Here is a 25,552-nt window from a genome sequence, read left to right on the forward strand (position 1 = left end):
GTGATGATGGCATGTTCTGCAAGTCCAGCCTGTTCAGGTTCAAGTTATTGAATATAAGACTGTGTTCTTCTAGCCGAATAAAAGCAGATCTCCTTGTTGGTCAGAAATAATATAACCCACAAGATCAATAAATCTGGTAGACACCTGGATAACTGAGATGTGGAAGCTTGTCCTTTGGAGAAAAGAGAGAGTTTGAGATTTTTCTGATTGGTCGAAAGGCAACAAAAATATTTAGTGGTTTTAAAACTTTTGCTATGCGTTCACTAATGCCTTAAACATAAGCGATAGGAATACGCGTTGTTTCTTCTGTATTTGAAGAGGAAGCTATATCAAAACTATTCAAACCTTTTTTGATAAAGGCATTCGTATATCAATTAGATAAAATATAGGAAATAATATTGCAGTACTTTCTGTAATAGTTCGTCTGAAGAACAAAAGGAGTGGGCCCGATGAACCAGTGTTTTAATAGTTCTGCCTTTTGACTGGAATGGTGATGAGATTCATCACGGATATAATGGCCTGTATGAATCTTCTTCATATAGACTGAGAAATGTAGGTTACCATCCGGTTGGCGAAGATTTAAAAGATCCAAAAAAGCTAACCTCTTATTAAATTCGACTTCTAGGGCGAACTGGATCCTTGGATGAAGTTCATTTAATTTAGAGTGAAACTGTTATAAATCATAAGAAGAGAAATTCCAGATAGCAAAAATATCATCTACATATCTGAAACAATGAGTAAGTAACAGTCTAGGAGAAATATTGTCAAAAATACGTTGTTCGAAATGCTCCATAAAGAAGTTGTCAATAGCAGGCGAAATAGGATTGCCCATTACTGTTCCTTCGATTTGTTGATATATCTTGTTTTTAGAGGAAAAATAACCAGAATATATTACAAAATCAAATATTTTTACAATGTCTGAAGGAAATTCTTGTTGCAGTAATTCAATGCAGTCAAATAAAAGAATATTAGTAAATAATGAAACAACATTTAAACTAGTCATAATATACGAAGTGTCCAAATGAAGATTCGAAATTTTATTTTTGAAATCCAAAGTATTTTTTGTATAAGTAGCATTTCTTGTAGTTGAAGAAGTGAGTAAATTTGATAAAAAATTTTGAAATTTTATAAGTGGGAACACCTATATAATCCACAACTGGTCTCAACTGAATATCTGGTTTATGAATTTCCGAAGACCGTGCAATCTAGGTGGACGACCGAAGAAGGTTTTAAAATTTTTCTTTTGATCTTCATCCTGTAGATACATTATCTATAATAGAATTCAGTCTTTTTAATTGACTCCCGGTAGAATCCGATGTGAGGGTCCTGTACGTTGAATAGTAGCAGAGTAATGCAGATATTTTTCTCTCATATTTTTTTCTGTCTTGAATAACTACAGCCTTCCGTTTGTAAGCATTATTAGTTTAAATGTTATTTCTTTTTTTACTAATGTTCATTGTTTCAGATATGTAGATGACATTTTTGCTACCTGGAATGGCTCTTCTTATGATTTATAACAGTTTCTCTCTAAATTAAATGCACTTCATCCAAGGATCCAGTTCATCTTAGAAGTCGAATTAAATAAGCAGTTAGCCTTTTTTGGATCTTTTAATTCTTCACCAACCAGATGATAACCTACATTTCTCAGTCTATAGGAAGAAGTCTCATACAAGATTATATCCATGCTGAATCTCATCACCATTCCAGTGAAAAGGAAGGAACTATTAAAATACTCGTTCATCGGGCCCACTCCTTTTGTTCTTCAGACGATTTGTTACGGAAAGAATTGCAATATTATTTCCTCTTTTGGCCATAAGAATTCTTTCATCAAAAGAGCTTTGAGCAGTTTTGGTACCTCTTCCTCTTCAAATACAGAAGAAATAACGCTTATTCCTATTCCTTCTGTGCAAGGCATTAGTGAACCCATAGCAAAAGTTTTAAAACCACTAAATATTTTTGTTGCCTTTCAATCAATCAAAAAAGCTCCATCTTTCTCACTTCTCCAAAGGACAAGCTTCCACATCTCAGTTATCCAGGTGTCTACCACATTTATTGATCTTGTAGGTTATCTTATTTCTGACCAACAAGGAGATCTGCTTTTATTCGGCTAGAAGAACACAGTCTTATATTCAATAACTTGAACCTTAACAGGCAGGACTTGCAGAACATGCCATCATCACTAGACATACAGTTCATTTGAACAAGACAAGTGTCCTTTACAAAAGTCGGTTCCTCATGGAAAGGCTTTATAAAGAAACATGTGAAACTTTTCTTCACTCTCCTAACTAAAACAGATCCGATGATCTATGTCTGTCCCCTTTGTGGGAGATAGTGCTTTATAAATCAGCTAATCTTTCCCAACTTTTTTATTTGTATATATATTTTTTTTCTTCCCAAAAAGCTTTAATGACTGTTACCGAGAGATAAAAAGAAGAGGACATGGTATATTTGAAAAGATACTACTAGTTTACTGGTTTCGTTGAATTGACCAACATCTTCAGGTATCAGAATAAAAAATATATATACAGTAAAACCCCGTTTTTACGTTCCTGCAATTTACGTTTTCCTGGAATTTATCATTTTCCGTTGGTCCCGTCTTAAGGCCTATTCTCACGATGTATTGTTTTCCCGCCATTAACAACTTGATGGGAACGTTATTTCCCGTCATTTGCGTTTTTTTCTCGGGTGGCAATACTGATTTTCGAATCGATTTCTGCGGAAATCTGCGCATTACTGTTCCCAGGTGGCATTGCTTTTGACTATAGTTTCGTTTCCGCCATTACTGTGACTTGCACGCTTGCAGCAGTAATATAGTGATGAGCGATAACGTGATTTTTCAATTACAGCACGAATTGATATTGCAGAATTTCTGCTACGTAAATTAGCGAGTAAAAGTTGCTTTCAAGTTGCGGTGGTGGATTATCCATGTTAGCAACATGGATAATTCACCAATTAACACAAAAAAAGACAGAAAATGTATTTCGGTAGAAGAAAAGATGGCAATTCTGCGACGTGTCGATTGACATGGAACACGTGTGCATTTAGCAAAAGATCTTGGACTCTCTGTGTCCACTTCGAACACGATAGTAAAAAACAGGTCAAGCATTGAACTCAATGCAAAGCAATCTGATGCTATATCAAAAAAAAAAAACAACGAAAAGCAAAAACAATCAACAATTAATGATTTTTTTTAAAATAGATAAATGTAAGTAATTCTAAATTCATTTATTTTAAGTTATTAAATTTTGTAAACTAGTATGTAGACTCATATACTAGCAGTAAGTCATCTTTTAGCCTTTTTTTAATGTTTTTTTTTACATTTCCTGCTATTTACACTTTTTTCCATCAGTCCCCTGAAAAGTGTAAAAAAGGGGTTTTACTGTATATAGAATTACAAAGACTTACAATTGTAATAGCAGAACAAGTACAAAAAGACAGTGCGTGTTTGGAAACAAAATGCGAGCTTGAGTTCCAAACAAACGTATACAACGCGCTGTCGCAAGTGCTCCAATACTGAACAGAGGCAACGTGTGCGTCAGAGAGATTGAAACTTAGGCTGTTGTTGAAATGAGAAGAATCTAGAGAAATTTCCCTAGATCCAACAATCTTTCTTTCGAGTTCATCGTAGCACACATGGATGTTAGAAGTTTGAGTCCAGTTCACAATGTGTTGGCGGCCTTCGTTTGAGTTAACTGAAAAGAAAACGTGGCTAGAGACAGTGCTGGCTCTAGTCCTGTTATAGGAGATATCTCTACGGTGTTCTTCTAAACGTAGAAGGATGGATTTAGCAGTCTGGCCATAGTATGGCTTTCCACAATCACATAAAATCTTGTACACTCCAGGAAACTGAGTTGGAAGATGTTTCTCTTTAGGTTTACTAAGTATTGAACGAAGTTTTGGGAGCGTAGTGAAGCAAGTTCTGAAGTTAAATTTCTTGAGAATTTTTGCCAGTTTTGGTGAAAGAGAGCTGATGTAAGCAAAGAGATGAAGGCTCTGAGGGAAGTGGGATCTTCAGAAGTAGTTGGGTGACTGGGGGAAAGGAATTTGGCAGTTTTCTCAGGAGAGAAACCATCATTAATAAGAGTTTTTTTAAGAAAAAGGAGTTCATTTTCAATTTCTGTTTCTTCTGTAAGTAAAGATTTGGCTCGGTGAGCTAAGGTGGAAATAATATCAAATTTTTGTTTGGGATAGTGATGGGAGGAAGCATGAAGATATCTATCAGTATTCTAAAAATTGAGATTTTAATACTTTCAGCACATCTGGTAAGTTTCAGGTCTAGAAAGGGAAGGCAGTCCTCGGATTCCAGTTCGAAGGTAAAAGAGATTTTCACTTGTTTAGGTGGTCTAAAAATAAATTGAGGTTGTTGTCACCATCTTCCCAGATGAGGAAAATATCCTCAATTTAGCGATACCAGAATGTTGGTTTAAGGTGGAAGGAATTAATAGCTTTTTCTTCAAAATCGTTGAGATATATATCTGAGAGAATCGGAGAGAGCGGGCTGCCCATGGCCATACCTGAGTTTTGTAAGTACATCTTATTGTCATATTTGAAGTATCCTGACTTTATGCAATCGGAGTGTAGAGCAAAGATTTTTTTTTGATAATTTGTTCTTGAGAAGATCGAGGACTTCTTGAGCAGGTACATTTGTAAAGAGAGAAAAAGTATCGAAACTGGCCATTAAATCTGTTTTTTAAGTTTGATATCCTTGATTTTAGAAACAAAATCTGGAGAGTTTTTAATATGTGAAGTGGAAATTCCAGAAAGATTTCGTAGAAAACTCGCGAGATATGGAGAGGTTATATGTAGGAGAATGTATGCCCTCAACTATAGGTCTGAGTGGGCAGTTTGTTTTGTGAATCTTGGGGAGACCATACATCGACGGAACAAGGGATGAAGTGACCTAAGAGAAAGACGAATGTTTCTTTGTAATTTCAAGGTGATTTTTTAATAAATTATTAGTTCTATTGTGTAGTTCAATTGTAGGGTGACTATTAATTTCTGAGTAAGTATCACTGTTTAAAAGTTCCAAGATTTTATTATGGTAATCAGACTTGTCTGAGATGACAGTCACATTCCCTTTGTCATCCGGAAGAATAACGATGTTATTATTATCCTTTAAGGACTGAATAGCTGGTCTTTCACAGTACGAAATATTGTCTGGTGGACAACCTTTCTTACTCTGAAATTCGTCGGTATCGGTAACAGTCATTAAAGCTTTTTGAATAATATTCCAACCGAGTAAAAACGAATTCCGAAAAAAAAAATATATATATATAATTTTTTTAAATATGTTAGGAAATTTTTGTGTCCTTTTTTTAGTTGACTTACATTAGCTACTTAGGTGGCGCTTTTTGGATTTGTCAGTTATTGTTTAATTGGCTTTAATATATGTACTGAATATGCCTGTCATACTCAGCCGAAACTTCTAGTAATAAATAATATTTTGACGTGAGTTAATTTCGTTATTATAATTTTATTTAATATGTCTACTCACGGTATTTCCGTACTGAAACATATTCTCAGTCTTTGTTGAGCATGACTGTGTGCACGACTTGTATATGTCTTTAAAATAGCCATGATGATTTATTTATTCGTATAGGTTTTCCTTTGTTTCTGCCTTGAACTCTCGTAATGAAGAATTAAGTATGTATATCTTGTGACTGTAAATTTGTGTAGCCTTGATAATGGTAAAATAACCTGGTGGGAATAATTTATAATGAAAATCATAATAACATTTAGCAATATCTTGCACTCTACTAACAGGAAGTTGGTAGTTTTACTCTGATGAGGGAAATAACATTAAAGGAAAACATAATTTTCCAGTCACATTCATCAGATTATGTATTAATTGGGGCGTCAAATTATTGCTGTTGTTTACTGGTTATTATCAAAACATAAAACGTTATGAACGACATGTCCACAGAATGCAGTTTACCTTTTATTGCGTGAATCGTCCCTGACAGTTTGTCAATTCTGCGAATAAAAATCTGAGATTCCTGGTTCTTAATTCGAATTAGGAAATCTTTGTAATATCGCAAAAAAAGTGATATGGAATAAACAGCAGAGTTGTTTCTAATTATTATAACACTGGGAAAATTCTAGTCATATTTCAAGATTATCCACATTGTTTCTGGTTTCCTTCTTTCTTTTCTTTAGACAGAAATTAATAATTTATCAAAATTCTTCCACACTTGCTGATCTGAAATTATATAATCCATACACTCATTCAATTGATATATGAGACGAAATGAATTTGAAAAAAAAATAGCATCGACGATTAATGCAAGTTTGGACAAATGTGTCATCAAAAACAGCAATTGAAATTTATCAAGGAGTATTGGCCAAACTCCAATTCGCAAAGCTGTTTCTATAATTTTGGCCCTAATTTGCTTTCACCTGTTCTTTGACTGGGTGATCTAATGACACCTTGTACTTTTAGGTGGACTCTTGTTCTGTGTTGCCTTTTCATTTTCTATTATTCCAGCGGTATCTATCCTGCATCCTGGAAATTACCTCATATTCAAAATATTTCTAAATATGATGGTAAATATTTTTATTATGACCTATTGACTTTTCAGCTAACCTCATCTAGTTCTAAAGTGATGAAGAATGCCATTGACACGAAACTTCTGAGCCATCTTCAAACTTCTCAATTAATAAAAGTTCTCAAGTATTGACTCTCAGGACAGGTACGGATTCTTGCAATCGTGGACGTTTCTGCAAAACCATGGGTTTCCGCGAAAATGTTATTGGGTTTCATTAAAGCATTCAGACCTTTATAATGTATATATTTTATATACATTATACTTCTTGCTTTTTATATCCCAGTGAAGGAGTAAATATTAAGAAAGCTGCTCTCACATGCTCTGCTTTCCGATTGCGACAGTCGAATTTCCAGCATCCTGACGGGACACACCTTGCATGTGATGACAGTTATTTATTCTTAGACTTTGCAAGTAATACTGATGTAAAACACAATTTTATTCTTTCGCCTACTCTCTCTTAAATATCAACGACTTCGTACAGTTTTTCCGAAAACAGTCAATTGCACCCCACTTTCTCTTATGACCAGCCTGCACAAAACAAATCATCAAACCTCCAGAACACCAACTACACCAACTTAAATTCATATTTAAACGGTTCTTTATTTGGATCTAGTGACACCCGTATCACAAGTGACAAGATCAAGATCAAGATAAGATAACGCATCGTGACATGATTGTTTGTTCAGAAGATGACGTCATTGTGTGTGTGGCGTCACGTTGTTTGTGTTGTTCGCGTATGGCATTTTGGGTGATGCTTCGCATAAGGAATCGTGACGTGATTGGTTGTTAGATGATTGTTCTCATTTGTGTGCGTGACGTCAAAGTTTGGAAAGTTTGGAAGTTTTCTGGGGAACATCAGTGTATGTGTGTGATGTTACCTTGTTTGTTTTGTTCACGTATGGAATTATGGGTAATGCTTGGAGATAAGGATTAGTGTCGTGATTGATGGGACACTCTAAACAAAATAGGGGTAGGGTATATAGGGGAAGCAAGGCCTGTGTCCTGTATGTCTGTTGTTATCAGATGAAGAAAAGTGAAGTAATTTGTTAGTTGGAAATAAGTGATGTTATTGTTTTGAATGCAAAAAAAGATATATTAGTGGAAAAGGATTCGTGTTGTCATTGGTTATTTATTTATTTATTTGTATGGAGTTTCCTCGCTTTTTCTCCCCCGTCCTTATTGGGGCGAGTTGAGCCCCCTCATGGCTGTAGATCCGTGTGTGTTCAGAGGGACGGTTTGCCTGCATGAAGGATGAAAAACGCCAGATAAACTGGCGGAAAAAAACCCTACTTCCCTCCCAAGACCGGCTAACTAGGACACTTTAAACCAAACAGGGGTAGGGTGAATGGAGAAGCGATGTCGGTTTCATGTATGTGAGCTGTTGTGAGATGTAGATAAGTAAATTGTTTGTGTATGGCATTATGGGTGATGGATAGTGATAAGATAGAGTTTGGAATGTTTGAAATTTCGCTGGGGGCCTCCTTCTATCAGGGACATAACGTGATGTGTTTGATTCGCGTATAGCATTTAGGGTGATATTTAGAGATAAGGAATCATGACATTATGTGTTTGGAAATTTCTAGGGAAAATATGTCTCAGTGACATCACGTGGTGTTTTGGTTTGCCTATGGAATTGTGGGCAATGTTTTGAGATAAGATGTCTTGTAATTTCCTAGGGTGAAACACATCCGTTAAGTCATCAAGTTTTGTCTTTGGTCGTGTAGAGATGGCAAGTACTAATTTTCCAATATACATGTATTTCTTTCCTGTTAAAGACTATGGAATTCTTAGAGTAAAGTCGAGATGGCGGCAGCATTTACACCTTTTCAGATTATTAATTATATGCTGGTGTCCCCATCACACACACACACACACACACACACACACACACACACACACACACACACACACACACACACACACACACACACACACACACACACACAAAGTTTTTCTTATCAATTAATGAGTATAAAAATTTTTAATTTAGATTCGAGATGGCAGCAACCTTTAGCCATTTCTGAATAATTAATTATTCAGAAATGGCTAAAGTACAAATATTTAGACAAGAAAAGTCGCTAATGTATCCATGTTGATACTCTAATGTATGTACCTATGATTATTCTTGTGGAAAAAGAAAAACTATTCAGTATTACAATTGCGCTTACCAAATACATCCCATCATTGGTCATTGAATTTGCAAATATCACATGCTATGTTTAAGTTAAACAAAAAAGATTAACTTACTTTTCAAAATGGGGCATCTTGGAACTAGCTAGCTAGGTTATGAAAACAATATGTTTTCCAAACTGTTGATTTTAACATATTCTCATAGCACAGAAACACATAAAACATATAAGTTGAATGAACAATATTTCTGTAAATAACCAAAAAATCTAGTTGACTACTTCCATTAGATTTCCATCCATTTGGTACTCTTTCATGCTTTCTGTCCAAAATGACATCTTAGACTTGAAGTCTAAATGCCGTTTTGTTGAGGATACATGTTCCTTCCTGTTTGGAATTCACAGTGATGTTAGAGTATGGAATTACCGCGTAGTTAGCCTAGTGGCTTTGCGCTTCGCAACCAATGCCTGGGGAAGGAGTGTCCCAGGTTCGATTACCGTCGAAGACGAGAGGAACCTGAGGATCTTCCTCAGGCAGAGCCAAGTTAGCTGGTCTTGGGTGCGGGCAGTAGGGTTTTTTCCGTCAATTTATCTGGCCTTTTTCATCCCACGAGCAGGCAAACCGGCCCTGTGAACATATGCTTCTACAGCCAAAAATATATCCCCATCCCAGCGGCAGACTAGGTGACAGGTTGGTTGGCAGTGATACTAACAAGTAGTCACATCTAAGTAACACGCAGACACTGCATAGTAAGTGGGAATAACGTGTAGTGAAAGAAGAAGTTAGAGTATGGAATTCTGACAAGTGAAATGAGTTTTCTTTTTTTTTTTAACTTTATGGGATACAAAAAACACAATAACACACACACTTTTTTTAAACCAATACATAAAATTCTAATCAATAAATAAATCGCGTGAATTTCTTTTATTCCACACTGTAGATTTTTAACATGTGTTATCTTAAACTGTGTAATTTCCGTTTGCCATTTTGTTGAGCCTATTTGTGAACTTTTCTGACCAAGAATTTCCCATATAGGTATTTCGTTCCTTTTTCTAACTATGTGAATTTTTAGCGTAGTCACTTTCTAAATAATTAATTACATCCTATCTAGCAGTCTTGTTCAAAGGGTATGTTGGTAACTGTGGGAAAACAGAAGTGTTTCCCATAGTTGAAGAAGTGTCTTTTGTCACACTTCTGTGAAAGTTTATTCATTGTGACGTGGGAATTGTTAACAGCAATTAAATGCAGTGAAATGATATTTGCATGATGATTCACTTGTTATCTGTACACCATGATGCCCTTTTATTTTCTACAGCAATGTTTTTAAGAATTTAAGTAACATGATGGGCTAAAATATCTGCTGTCTCTGTAAAATAATCACAATCTAACAGTCATAATGATAGAATTTTGTACGACTGTTGTTTTTCTACTCTGGTGAAGGTATCTACAGATATATTAACAAAATTGTCACATTTCAGGTTAAATTTCTATATTAAAAATTCTGGCTTTTAATTTAATACCCGGTTCATCTTGCTTCCAAAAGCTGACACAGTTTCTTGAAATATTTGAGGGTATGCATGAACAAATAAGACTTTTAATTCACTCAGTGGATTTTTTAAAAAAAAAACGTCTCTGATTAGTTTGTGGCAAGACATTTTACAAGAAAACAAATTCATTTGTAGTATCTTGATTTCAAAAGACACAATTACATTATTAGCTATCGCAACTGTCTTTTTTCGTTCTCCTATTGGAACACCATGTGTTGTCAAGTTATGAAAAAAAAACTTTCGATTTCCAGTCATATGTTTTTAAACTTTTATCATGCATAAATATTTGTAAACAAAAGAAAAATGTACCTCCTTTTATACACCAAACTTTGTAAGAGTTTGGTGACATGATGGGTTAAAACATCTACAGTCAATCTGAAAAATAACCAAATTCAAAGAGTTGTACTTTAACCAAGACTGCTGTTTTTTTTAGTCTGGTGGAGGTATCTACAGATACAGTAACAAAATTGTCACTTTTCTGGTGAAATCTTCTCCACTAAAATCTGGCTATTAATTCAATATCCAATTCCTTTTGCTTATATTTGAGGCATGCATGAACAAATAAGGCTTAATTCATTGAGTGGATTTTCAAAAAGAAAGTCTCTGGTTAGTTTGAGGCAAGAAATTTCACAAGAAAAAAAATAGTATATATATATATATACTCTCTGGCACGGGCAAGCGGGTTTTTCCGGTTTTTCGTCCCGTAAACTCAAGAAAATCGACCGTAGAACCCACAATATTTTCAGACATTAAATATATTGTGTTAGGGTTAGGGTCCACGAGATGGCGGCACATTTGAGCCGTCTCTCTTCACTGTGTACTGCTTAATTAGTGATAGCCTTGGGCCATCTATCTCTGATTGGTACCAGTGGAGATTGAACTGCCCACTCAGTCTCCAAAAGTGAGATAGGGCTAAATGGCCTCGCCTACTCCCCGTATACGGGAATAAAAAGGCGTTAGCTGATTTTTTTATATATATATATATATTACTCTTAAATATATAAATATATATTTATAAATTTATTTATATATTACAAGTAATATATAAATATATATTACTTAAATATATATATATATATATTACTTAAATTGTATAAGACATCAATGACACCCATTCGTTTATTTAAATTTAAACTATTATTTGAGTGAAATATTATTTAAAAATTGTATTTACTAAATATAACATACAGAAAAAAATAAACTGAAAAATACAATATATTTTTTGTTCCTTAATCTTCTAATTGTTAAATTTGCACTGCTGTTCAAAGGTTCTTCCCATGGTTGTGGAATTGTCATTGTGCGATTTTCCACAATGTGACACTCATCTGAATGTTTATTCATTTGTGACCATTGGGAATTTGTTATTGTAGCAAAATTAACAGTTACCTTTTTATTTTTTTTAAACCAATACATATATTTTTGAGAATTGATATAAGCACAGAAACTTTGGATATATTTCCAAAAACATAAATGTACACGTTATGTTTTCATGTTTCGGGCATCCAATTTCATTTCAAACTTCAACAAGTCTGCCTATTAAATTCGTTAATGTTTTTATTTTTCTCTTCCTTTGGCAAGCAATATTTGATATTTGCATGTTGATTCTATTATCCAATTTCTTAGTTTGTCCAAAGATAGTGAATTAATTTCCCACTACTTCAGCTGATGATTATATTTTATTAACCAAGAATTCTGTTTTTTAACTCTTTCAGGTAATTCATTCCAACTTCATGGTGATTTTGTCAATGCATATCTTACAATAATTCCATCAGAAATACAAATTTCTTCAGGAAATAAATTTAAACTCTTATTTAAAAGAAATTATACTTCAATTATACTATCACACCTTGATAACCAGGAATCTAAAATTTTCAGTTATCATGGTGTATGATGAAAATAAAAATATAATATCCTAATACAAAATATTTAAAGACAGAAAATATGCTTGCATCCATGTAAAATAATTATAGCAGAAATTGTTTGTTTAACTAAATAATAAAAAGGGAATCTTATTACAAAAAAAAGATAGGTAAGACAAAGAAGATTAGTGATACGAATTTGCATGTGAGAGGCTAATTTAACTCTTGAAAAAAAAGAGAGATTGAAATATTCAAGTAAATTCTAATAATGGGATTAATTTTGTATAGAGGCTAGCTTTAAAACAAATGATGATTGCTCAAAGTCAATTCCCGAAGTGAGACTTTGTCACGTGAGAGTTGCGTGCAAGCAAACCATAGCATGTTTTGGGCAGAAAAATTACATTTTAATTGGTGAAAGAGATCAACTCCAGTAGATGGGGAAGAAAGAAACTGAAGAAGGTGCCGATCGGGACCATGCAGATAAAAGGGTTAGGAACCCCCACAATGCTTTTTTTCCTGAGTGTTTCTACGCGAAATCTTCGTATAGATAACATGTGGGTTTTCCTGAGTGACGGTGTAGGAGTTATCTCCGTCTGCCACAACAAGGAAATAAAGTGTTCGGGAATTCATTTTCCCTATTCCTACTCCAAGAGATGAGAACGCCATATAGTTACAAGGAGGGAGAAATTTTCTATATATCTCATTATTCTGTACTCGTAACGAGGGAAAGAAAATCCATACAGAAGTCCGTGCCCATGTGATGAATTCCATAGTGATAGAATAGAAGAACCTTTATGTGTCCTTAATTCAAGCACAAAACGGTATAGATCGCAAAAACCAGGGTTTGTCCCAGAAAGGTACCGTAAAATCTTGTATTAATTGAAATCACATATAAGTGCAATTATTGTTAATTACTGGACAGTTGAAGATATTATAGGACTTTAGTGCAAGTCAGAGTAGAGTGAGAGTAAACTAGTTCATATTAATTGATAAGCATTCATGTGCTAGAGAAATATGTATCTGCATGGTAATTCATAAGAGAATGTTTTAAGGGTCAAATTTATGTATGGGCATAGCGAAAGGATAGTTTAACTTATATTGTTTTGCTTTGCAAGATTAGATAAGGTAAACTGAATATAAACATAAATGTCCATGGTGTTATAGCAATATAGAGCATTCTGACTAGTAAAGAGTTAAGTAAGGTGTTAATTTGTTTCAGAATTATATGTGTATATTTATATGTATAGAATCTGTTATGATGGCATATTCGCAAATTTCCATATGGGATTTTGTTCTAATTCTTGTATTTTGCTTGTGTAAATTTGTAAATTTTATTCTTAGTATTAACACGTTCGCTACCAACTACGAGTATACTCGTAGTTGGTAAACCAGCCTCACAAGCCAGCTACGAGTATACTTGTATGATGCTTACCCCAGGCAACAAGATTACTCTACTGACCTTGAAGAAGTGAAAATGCTTGGCTTGTGGAGCTAGCATCAAAACTGTGTATTCTCATAGAAGGTATATGCTCTGCACAAGCCAACTACGAGTATACTCGTATGACGCTTACCGCCGGCAACGAGATTATTGCACTGACCTTGTAGAAGTGAAATTGCTCGGCGTATGGGAACAGACTATGCAGAAGTAGCGTGGCAGTGAACATGTTAAATTGTGTTTTATATATTAGAAATTGAATTGTACCATGTTTACGATTTATTTAAATAAACTATTGTTCACTGAGGAAATTAATGTGTTAAGTTACGAGATAAAGGGTCACGAATGCTTAATCATTTCACACTGACATATATTTTTGTATTTTCTCCTTGTTTTTGAATAATATATCCTAAACTAAATGTCCTGAAAGGTGCAGTATAATATAAATATTATGGCACTAAGGGGAGAAAAAGCTAAAATATGTAAATTTTGTAATATCTTGTGCATAGTTAAGTTTTGAATAAAGATAAAATTAGAGATTACCTTAAAAGGATAAAAGAGAGTTGAATAATCGTCTATAGGGACACAACAATACTAATGATTACTAAAAATTCATATCTTTCATCCATTTCAATTCTTCTTCTTAAATTACTTCATTTCATACCACAAATAAATATCTAGTTATTATTAATTATACGAAGAGCCAAAGGCTTCAATTTGGTGACATAACTTGTTTAAGTTAATGTTTAAGCCTAATGTGAACTCAGCTCCTAGGAGCTAAGTTCACATTATGGGTAAATATCAAGAATAGTGATCGGAACTTGCTCCACCTTTGACAGTTGCCTCAGCCCTATAGGGTATAGGGTCAGTTGCTGCACTATCCAGGTATTTGCTTATGCTTGGAATCGCCGAACTTTATATAGTTTCTATATTCGGCATGAAACTCTTTGAGTTTCTTATTTGGCTAAGAAACAATATGGGATGTAATGTCCCTTAACTTAAAGCTAGTTATTATTTTTATAATAATAATTATTATTATTTCACTGATTATTAGCTCTGATCCCATATTTTATGTTAATTTTCTGTTAAAAATTCTAAATAATTAGAAATTTTCACAAAGAAATTTCAAATAATTTTGTGACTCACCCATTATTTTTACTTTACCAGACACAAAACACCAAAATACAATTCATTAGCTGCAGTGCATGAACCTTTAGTTCAAAGACACTTGACTTGATTGTGTTTCCTTATAGTACTGTTTACCTTACCCTACCCTACCCTGACCTTTCCTTCAAAATGAAACTTTCATGCAGATAACTCAACTACATGTTTTTGCATGTTGCTAGATATACTGTTGAGTTGTTTTTGTCTTACTTTGTGTGGGGAAAGGTAAAATTTGTATTTGTGTTATCTGGAGGGTACAAACCTTTTTTTATATTCCAAACTTTAAGAGTTTAAGTGATGTTCTGGGTTAAATTATCTGCTGTCTCTCTGTAAGATCACCAGATTCTAAGAGGACCGAGTTTTTCTGAGTATGTGAACAAAATGTTTGCAGATAACTCAAACAATGTCAATAGGTAGCATTAGACAATTTTCTAAATAATTAATTACAGGATATCAGGTTTTGCATATCCCTAGCATTAATTTCACAGTAGTGATTTTTTTACAATAAATAAACATAATTGCATTAAAGTATAAAATTATGGATTTAAGTATCAAATTCTAAATGGAATAACTGAGTATAAATTTCACTATGGAAAACGCAACAACAAAACACATCTTTGTTCATTTAAGTTTTACAAATGCATAATTTATTTTGTTGAAATATTATTTTCAAAGAAAAAAATCGAAACTTCTAATTACCTAAAATATTTCACAATATTTACTTTACAATCTTAACAATTTCCAAAGATTTCAATTAAGAAAATATTCATTACTCACTGTTTCTTGCTTATATTACATCAAAATAGTTGGTCATGTGAAAACATTTTAGAATAGATACCACAGTAAGTACAGCTCCATACATTTGATATTCCATCAGTCTGGAAATGAGACCATGTCTCATTAAATTTTCTGTGTTTTCTTTTGTCACCAGATATACGTAAACAGTTTTTGTAAATGTTCGTAAATATCCCAAAATAAAGAATCTTTATCAAATTTAATAAAATCCTGAAGGTCTAATTTTTCGATTGATGTATTTAGATTATTAGCGATAATTTCCCCCATGATACGAATTGGTGGTAATCCAGTTTCCAAAAATAGTAAATGATTATCAATGTCATACATTTTTGGTGAAAAATCTCTTGGCTTCTTCACAACTAATAGAAAAAACTTAGAATCTGGTAATCTACATCCACCAGCTTCTGAATCATCGAGCGTTAGTTCCCCATCTTGGCATTTTGACCGAAGTCTATTTTGCAGTTAAGTCTTCTTTGCAAGTAGTCGAGGATATTATACCAATTCCTGCATAACTTTTCCTAAGTGGTCCTGGATAAATATATCACAATGTACATATCTTCTAAAATAATAACAGGTTTCCATCCTTTTAGAGCTATGTGAAGAGATTTGTCTCGTGCTATCTTCCTGAAGAAAGAAAATTTCAAAGACTTTTGTGGCTGAAACCCATTATTTTACTTTACTTTACTGGACACAAAACACCACAACACAACACAACATAATAGCTGCACTGGATGAACGAATTGCCATAACTGAAAAGGCACTCGACTCGATTGTTTTTCCTTATAGTATTGTTTACCTGACCCTTGCCATGACCATTCCTTTCAAAATGAAACTTTCATGCAGATGATTCATGGACATGTTTCTACATGCTGTTGGATATGATGTTCATGTGAGATTATCTTACTTTGTGACAAACCTTATCTCTGTGGTTCAAAGGGTATACTATATATTATTTGTCCTTATTATGTTAAGTATTTTATCCTCAAACAGTGTTTTTGATGTTAGAGTATGTGACTAGTTCTCTCATTCATATCTCCGAAATTGTTGGGATGGGAAAAAAAGCGACTTTTTTTTCCTTTTGCTCCAAATTTATCTGTATGAGTTGAAAGTGATATCACTAAAAGATATCAGAAATGATGAGCTCTCTTCTCTCCACTAGGGTGCGAAGACATCTTCTGGAGGAGGGGATGGGATGGGAGAGGGAGGAAGTGGGATTAGGGATGGGTGGGTGAGTATTGCAGAGAAGACCGCTGTCACCCTCTCGACTACCCTTTCACTACCACCACCTAATGGTATATTTTTCCCCATCCCAACAATTTTGGACATTTGAGTGAGAGAACTATTCACCTGATCTAACAACAAAAACGCTGTTTCAGGATAAAATACTTAACATAATAAGGAGAAATAATATAGAATACCCTTCAAACCACTGAAAAAAGGTTTGTCCAATGATGTCACAAAGTAAGATAATCTCACATCAACATCATATCTATCAGAATGGAGAAACATATCTGTGAGTCATCTCTGCAGAAGTTTCATTTTAGAAGGAACAGTCAGGGTAAGGGTCAGGTAAACAGTACTATAAGGAAAAACAATTGAGTCAAATGCCTTTTCAGTTACAGCAATTTCCAGTGCAGTTATTGTATTGTGTCCAGTAAAATAAAATAAAATAATGGGTGAACCACAAAAGTCTTTGAAATTTTCTTTCTTCAGGGAAATAGCATGAGACAAAGCTCTTCATATAGCTCTAAAAGGATGGAAACCTTTATTATTTTAGAAGATATGTACATTGTGATGTATTTATTCAGGACCACTTGGGAAAATTTATACAGGAAGTGGTCTGATATCCTTGGCTACTTGCAAAGAAGAGTTGACTATAAAATGGACCTCAGTGAGTGTTATATTCTGAAATGCCAAGATGGGGAACTAATGCCCGATAACTCAGGAGCAGGTGGATGTAAAGTTTTCTCTATTAGTTATGAAGAAGATCATTTTCACCAAAAATGTTCGATATTGATAATCATTTACTATTTTTGTAAAACTGAATTACCACCAATTCGTATCATGGGGAAAATTATCACTAATCATCTAAATACATCAATGGCAAAATTAGGTCTTCAAGATTTTATTAAAGTTTTTAAAGATTGTTTATTTTGGGATATTCACGAACATTTTACAAAAACTGCTTGTGTATATCTGGTGAAAAAAGAATACACAGAAAACTTAATGAGACATGGTCTCATTTCCAAACTGATGAAATATCAAATGTAAGGAGCTGTACCTACTAGTGTCTGGTCTAACAAGGCTTTTGCATGACCAACTATTTTGATGTAATGAAACCAATAAATAATCAGTAACGAACATTTTCTTTATTGAAATCTTTTTAAAATGTTGAGATTGTAAACTAAACATTCTGAAATATTTTTGGTAATCAAATGTTTCGAATTTTTTAAATTTGTCAATAATATTTCAGCAAAATAAAATATGCATTTGTAAAACTTATATGAACAAAGAAGTGTGTTATTGGGGGACTTCAAGCACCACATGCCGCCACTGGGCACAGTCCTCTGTGAATATCTGCCACGTTCTGGTCTACAGCCTGACAGCCTGCAGGTCTTCCTTCTCCTGATCCTCCTATTTCTTTCTCTGTCTCCCTGGCAGCCTCCGTGATTGGGGTCAGACTTCCCACACTTCTCTCACAGTCCTTTTGGGGCCCATATGGTACATGTGCCCCAGCCACTGAAGATGTCCAGCTCACAGCTCCATCCAGACGTCTCCTGAGTTTTATAAAGCATCTATGGCAGCACTGGACCGCCTCCTCCAGACTCCATCTGCCATGACCCCTCCATAGATATGTCGTAGCATCTTGTTCTCGAATACTCTCAGGTGATCAGCTTGTCTCGCCGTGAGAGTCCACACTTCAGCACCATAGAGGAGAACAGGCCTGATCAAAGTCTTGTATAGTCCCATCTTTGTAGTCCAAGACAGCAAGCACGAGGAGAAAAGGGGAAGAATGTGGCCTGATAATAGGCCACATTTGCAGCATTTACCTGACTCTGGACATCAGCCTCAACTTTGTTGTCTTCAGTCACGAAAGAACCCAAGTACTTAAATACCTTCACCGTCTCAAACTGTTCAGTTCCCTCTGGATCTTGAGCAGCATGGCGGCTCATAAAAGGTATTTTGTCTTCTCAGTATTTATTTTCAGGCCAACTTCTTCTGCAGCTTCCTCAATAGCAGTAACCAATGCCACCACATCCCGTTGATGTGCCATAACGTTCAAGTCGTCAGCATAGCCAAAAATCTTAACTTGCACCCCATGTCGACTCCACTTGACACTTGCTGTGTGTTTCTAATTACTTTTTCCAAAACTAGATTGAAGAGAATCAGAGAAAGCCCATCACCCTGCTTCACACCGGTCTATACTTGAAACGGGTCCGAAAGGTCACCTTCTGCTTTCACTCTTGCTCTTGAACCAGCAATGCACACCTGCGCCATTTTTCGGAGTTTTCAAGGAATTCCCAGCTCTTCTAACACCTGCGATATTTTTGGGCATATCATTGCGTCATAGGCTTTAGAAAGGTCTATGAAAATATTATGAACTTCCCAGTTATATTCCCAGCACTTTTCAAAAAGTTGGCGCAGTGTGAAAAGTTGGTCTATCGTAGAACAGTTCCACCTGAAGCCCATCTGGTAGTCACCAAGGCACTCTTATGCATATGGTGTGAGGTGAATTAGCATGATGTTAGACAGCAACTTGTAGCCAGTCGACAGCAGTGAGATGCCTGTATAGTTGCCACATTGAGCCCTATCTCTTTTCTTATATACTGGGGTGATCAGCGACTCCATCCACTCGTCCTGCAACCATTCTTCTCACCAGATAATCAAGATGAGCCAGTGCAGCTGCTCCAACAGGATGTCCCAACTATTCTTCAAGAGCTCTGCCGGTATGAAGGAATAATAAGGCTCCACTCCTGGAGACTTATTATTCCTTCATACAGCATGCGGATAGCATGAGTAATCTCACTAAATATCAGATCTTCAATAAATGGTTCAGCAGTTTGATAAGGTGTATAATCCTCTGATGTCGATGTTCCAGCATTGACATTCAGCAAGTTTGCAAAATATCTATGCCACCGAATGAGAGCATCTTTTGAGTTTGTTAATAGATTTCCACTCTCATCTCTTATGGTTGCTGCTTGTGTCTGGGCACCTCGCATGGCTTTTATCATCCGATACATCTCGCGTCCATTATTCATCATCCTATTTCTCTCTATACTAGCCATTTTCTCATTAAGATAGTTCCACTTTTCCTGGCGTAGACATGTATTCACAACTCTTCTCACCCTCTCATATGCAGCTTTCTCCCAGCTATCTTCTAGGTAGTTCAATAGTGCTTTCTTTCGTTTGACTACATTTCTTCACACTGACTATTAAACCATGCTCTTCTCCTCCTCTTTCTCTTTCCCACAGTTCTTGAGGCAGCTATTGTGACCGTATTTTGGATGGTGTTCCACATCCCATCTGGATCATCCTCTTCCTCCTGTAACTCCCCAAAACGATTCTGCAATCTAACTGGAAAGCCCACTTGCCTTCTGCTGTTTTCAACTTGTCCAGGTCCCATGCCAATCGTAAGGTAGGACATTCAGGCTTCTGAACTGCAATTCTATGCCTGAAATCGTAGGCTACCAGATAGTGGCCGCTATCTCCATCTGCTCCTCTGAAACTGCTCTCATCCGAGATGGAGCTGTGGTGACATCGATATACTAGTACATGGTCTATTTGGTTAGCTGTTCTATCGTCCAGCAATCTCCAGGTGTGTTTTTGGATGTCTTTATGTGCAAACATAGTACTCTTTACAAATCATCCCATAGTGACAGCAAAACTCGCAAGTCGGATCCCGTTATCATTGCACTCCTCATGTAGGCTCTCACTACCCATGAAAGGGCACCACAGATGCTGTCTCCCCAGCTTTGCATTGAAATCTCCCACCACTAGCTTGACGTTATAGGACAGTAGATTATTACAAGTACGCTCAAGCACTTCATAGAAACAATCTTTAGCTTCCTAGGAGCTCTCCTCAGTAGGCGCATAACAGTTCACAATAGACACATTTTGAAAAATTTTCTGTTTAATTATATCAAAAAAATCACTACTGTGAAATTAAAGCCAGGAATATGGGAAACCTGCTATCCTGAAATTAATTATTTAGAAAAATGTCTCATGCTACCTATTGACATTGTTTGAGTTATCTATAAATATTTTGTTCACATATTCAAAAATCTGACCTGTTAGAATTTGGTGGTTTTACAAACAGTCAGCAGATAATTTAACCCTACACTTCTTAAACTCTTAAAGTTTGGTATAAAAAAAAGGTTTTTACTCTCCAGAGAACACAAATACAAATTTTGCGTTTCCCCACAGAAAGTAAGATAAAACCGCAGCAACATGCAATATCATGTCGTTGAGTCATCTGCATGCACGTTTCATTTAGAAGGAATGGTCAGGATTGGGTAGGGTAAGGGAAACAGTACAAAAAGGAAAAACAGTCGAGTCGAGTGACTTTGGACTAAAGGTAATCTTTCAATCACTACAGCTAATGTATCGTATTTGGGTGTTTTGTGTCCAATGAAGTAAAAATAATGGATGAGTCACCAAATTCTTTGAAAGTTTCTTTGTGAAAATTTGTAATATTTTAGAATTTTTAACAGAAAGTTAACATAAAATATAGGATCAGAGCTAATAATCAGTGAAATAATAATAATAATAATAATAATAATAATAATAATAATAATAATAATAATAATAATAATAAATTACTATTTATTTGTGTTGACAAATGAAATAATTTAAGAAGAAGAATTGAAATGACTGCAAGGCATGAATTTTCAATAATCATTGGTATAATGGATGTACAATTCCTTTTGAATAAGTCTTCAAATTTATTTCCTAAAGAAATTTTTATTTCTGATGGAATAATTTTAAGATATGCATTGACAAAAAATCACCATGTTTTCGGAATGTATTACATGAAAGAGATAAAAACACAGAATTCTTAGTTAATAAAAGATAATGGGAACTGGGAAATTGATTCACTATCGTTGGAGAAACTAAGAAAGTGGATAATAGAATCAACATGCAAATATCAAATATTGCTTGCCAAAGGAAGAGAAAAATAAAAAACATTAACGATTTTAATAGGCAGGCCTGTTGAAGTTTTAAATGAAATTGGATGCCCAAAATGTGAAAAAAAGGAGTGTATACTTTTTTATGTTTTTGGAAACAGTTAAAGATTCTGTGCTCATTTCAATTCTCAAAAATATATGTAGTGGTTTAAAAAAAATAAAAAGGTAACTGTTAATTTTGCTACAATAACAAATTCCCAATGGTCACAAATGAATAAACTTTCAGATGAGTGTCACATTGTGGAAAATCACACGATGGCAATATATTTTGAGCATACATATATGATCAAAAATATATGTATTGGTTTAAAAAACGAAAATGTAACGTTAAAAATCATATTGTGGAAAACCACATGATGAGATTTCTGCAACCATGGGAAGAAACTTTGAACAATAGTGAAAATTTTATGAGAAGATTAAGGAAGAAAAAATAGATTGCATTTTTCCCTGTATTTATTTTCTGTATGTTAGGTTCACTAAATACAATTTGGAAATAATATTTCACTCAAATAAATGTGTAAATGAACAAATCAGTGTCGTTGATGTGTTATTCAATTTAAGTAAGACCATATATATATATATATATATATATGGTCTTACTTGATTTATTTTTATTTTCTTGTGAAATTTCTTGCAATTTCCCAGAGACTTTTTTTTGGAAAATCCACTCAGTGAATTAAAAGTCTTACTTGTTCATGCAAGCCCTCAAATATTTCAAGAAACTGTGTCAACTCTTGGAAGCAATAAGAATCTGGCATTCAATTAATAGCCAGAATTTTTAGTGGAGATGATTTCACCTGAAAAGTGAAAATTTTATTACTATATCTGTAGATACCTTCACCAGACTAGAAAAACACAGCTTACCAAATTCTAACAATATGACTATTAGAATTTGACAAGTTTACAGAGATATCGCACATATTTTAGCCCTTTTCGTTATTTAAACTCTTAAAAAGACTGCTGCAGAAAATAAAAAGGCGTCGTGGTTTGCAGATAACAAGTGAATCAACATGCAAATATCATTTCACTTTATTCAATTTCTCTTAACATTTCCCACATCACAATGAATAAACTTTCACAGAAGAGTGAGAGAAGACACTTCCTCAACTGTGGGAAACACTTCTGTTTTCCCACAGTTAACAACAAACCCTTTGAACAAGACTGCGAGATAGGATGTAATTAATTATTTAGAAAGTGACTAAGCTAAAAATTCCCATAGTCAGAAAAAGGAATAAACTACCTATATGTGAAATTCTTGGTCAGAAAAGTTCACAAATAGGCTCAACAAAATAGCAAACGGAAATGATATAGTTTAAGATAAGATATGTTAAAAATCTACAGTGTGGGGGGAAAGAAATTCACGCAATTTATTTATTTATTAGAATTATATGAATTGGTTTCAAAAACATTTTTGTGTGTTGTTGTTTTTTGTGTATCCCGTAAAGTTAAAAAAAAACTTCATTTCACTTGTCAGAATTCCATACTATAACAGCACTCTGAATTCCAAACAGGAAGGAACATGTACCATCAACAAAATGCCATTTTGACTTCAACTCTATGATGTCATTTTGGACAGAAAGCATGAAAGAGTACCAAACGGATGGAAATCTAAATGAAGTAGTCAACTAGATTTTCTGGTTATTTACAGAAATATTGTTCATTCAACTTATATGTTTATGTGATTTTGTGCTCTGAGAATATGTTAAAATCAACAGTTTGGAATAAATATTGTTTTCATAACCTAGCTAGCTAGTTCCAAGATGCCCCATTTTGAAAAGTAAGCTAATATTTTTTGTTTAACTTAAATATAGCATGTAATATTTGCAAATTCAATGACCAATGATGGGATGTGTTTGGTAAGCACAATTGTAATACTGAATAGTTTTTTTTTTTCCATAAGAATAATAATCATAGGTACATACATTAGAGTATCACCATGGTTACATTAGAGACTTTTCTTGTCTAATTGTTTGTAGTTGAGGGACACCAGCATATAATTAATTATTCAGAAATGTCTGAAGGTTGCTGTCATCTCGACTCTAAATAAAAATTTCCATAGTAATTTATTGTCAAGAAAAACGTGTGTGTGTGTGTGTTTGATGGGGACAGCTGCATATAATTAATTATTCTGAAAAGGTCTAAATGCTGCCGCCATCTCGACTCTGCTCTAAGAATTCCCTTATTCTTTAACTGGAAAGAAATACCCAAAACTATTTAAGAAATTTAGTACTACCCTCAATAGACGAACAAAGACAAACCCTGACTGCAATGATGGAGGTGTGTCACCCTGGGAAATGACAAGATATCGTATCTCTAAACATCACTCACAGTTCCACAGGCAAACCAAAACACCTCGTGATGTAACAAAAACATATTTTCCATAGAAATTTCCAAACACATAACGTCATGATTCCTTATCTCTAAATAACACCCTCAATGATTATTACACACGAACCAAACACACCACCTGATGTCCCTGAGAGAAGGGGCCCTCCAAGCAAAATTCCAAACATTCCAAACTCTATCTTATCACTATCCATCATCCATAATGCCATACGCAAATGTTTACTTATCTAGAGCTCATAACAGCACACATCCATGACACAGACCTTGCTTCCCCCATTCACCCTAAACCTATTTTGTTCACAGTGTCCCACCAATCACAACAAGGCTCCTTATCCACTAATATATCTTCCTTTTCCGTTCAAAACAATAACGTCACTTATTTACAACTAACAAATTTCTTCACTTATCTTCATCTGATAACAACACTCATACAGGACACAGACGTCTCTTCCCCCATACAGCCTATGAGAATTTTGTTCAGAGTGTCACACCAGCCACGACACGAATCCTTATCTCCAATCATCACCCATAATTTCATATGCAAACAAAAACACACAACGTGTTTTCTTCGTGCAGGAAATTATTGGTGATGTCATTCACACAATGACGACAATCATCTTAACGACCAATCACATCACGATTCCTTATCTCGAACCATCACCCACAATACCAATGCGAACAAAACAGACAAAGTGACGTCACACACACACACAATGATGTCATCTTCTGATTCCTTGTCTTATCTTGATTTTGATCTAGTCACTAGTGACACCCCTACTACTCATCTAACATGATGAATTCTGTTTTAATTCTGTGACGGTTTTTTGGTACAGTATTGCCCCAACAGCACGTTTTCTTTTTTATTTCAGGAACATATGAAAATCTGTAAATTGGTAATGGTCTCTTGTGAAAAATGTGATACTAAAATGAAAAGGAGGAACTATACAAGACATATTAACTCTGCTTGTCCAAAGCTATATGTGAATTGTCCCTTCTGTGAACAACAAATCATGGAAGAAAACCTTCAGGTAAGTTTAGGGGGAAATATTTTAATTATGAATAACATCTATAGGAATTTAAATATCAAATTTTGTTAAATTTGATATTTAAATAATCAAAATTTTTATAAATCAAATAATATCAAATAATCTCAGATTTTTTTTTAATAATAATAACTTTATTATTATTCACATATAATATTTACAATATGTACTTGCACAGTAATCTGCATACATTTATTTACACGTACTGCTAACATATTGTTTTTAAATAATAATATTTTTTTTTGTATGCAAGTACATTATGAGTATATCCATATACATTTGCATTACATATAATTTTTTTACATTTTATAATATCTCAGATAAATTTCATACATACATACAACAATAATAATAATAACAACAATAATTTTTTAATAATATATTTTATTGATTGCTAAAATATTTATACATACAATAAACATCTTGTGTGATATTGCATCTTATAATTTTACAGAGTGTTCAGCACTAAGTGCTGCAATTCCTACATTGGATTTCAATTAAAAATT

The 25,552-nt window shown here is 34.3% G+C and overlaps 1 protein-coding gene across 1 annotated transcript in view; it reads left to right on the top strand.

Annotated features, from left to right (window-relative positions):
* The window catches only part of LOC150106076 (uncharacterized), an 89,007-nt gene that overhangs the window by 14,024 nt on the left and 49,431 nt on the right, over positions 1-25,552 (top strand). Inside the window, exon 3 of the mRNA XM_090394623.1 lies at positions 24,873-25,031. Within this exon, the coding sequence (XP_090250749.1) occupies positions 24,873-25,031 (159 nt within the window). The remainder of the gene's footprint in view (positions 1-24,872; positions 25,032-25,552) is intronic.

Source organism: Typopeltis vanoorti, chromosome 6 (genome assembly GCF_054136105.1).
Source record: "Typopeltis vanoorti isolate ZY-2024b chromosome 6, IOZ_Tvanoo_1.0, whole genome shotgun sequence".
In the NCBI taxonomy this organism is placed as follows: domain Eukaryota; kingdom Metazoa; phylum Arthropoda; class Arachnida; order Uropygi; family Thelyphonidae; genus Typopeltis; species Typopeltis vanoorti.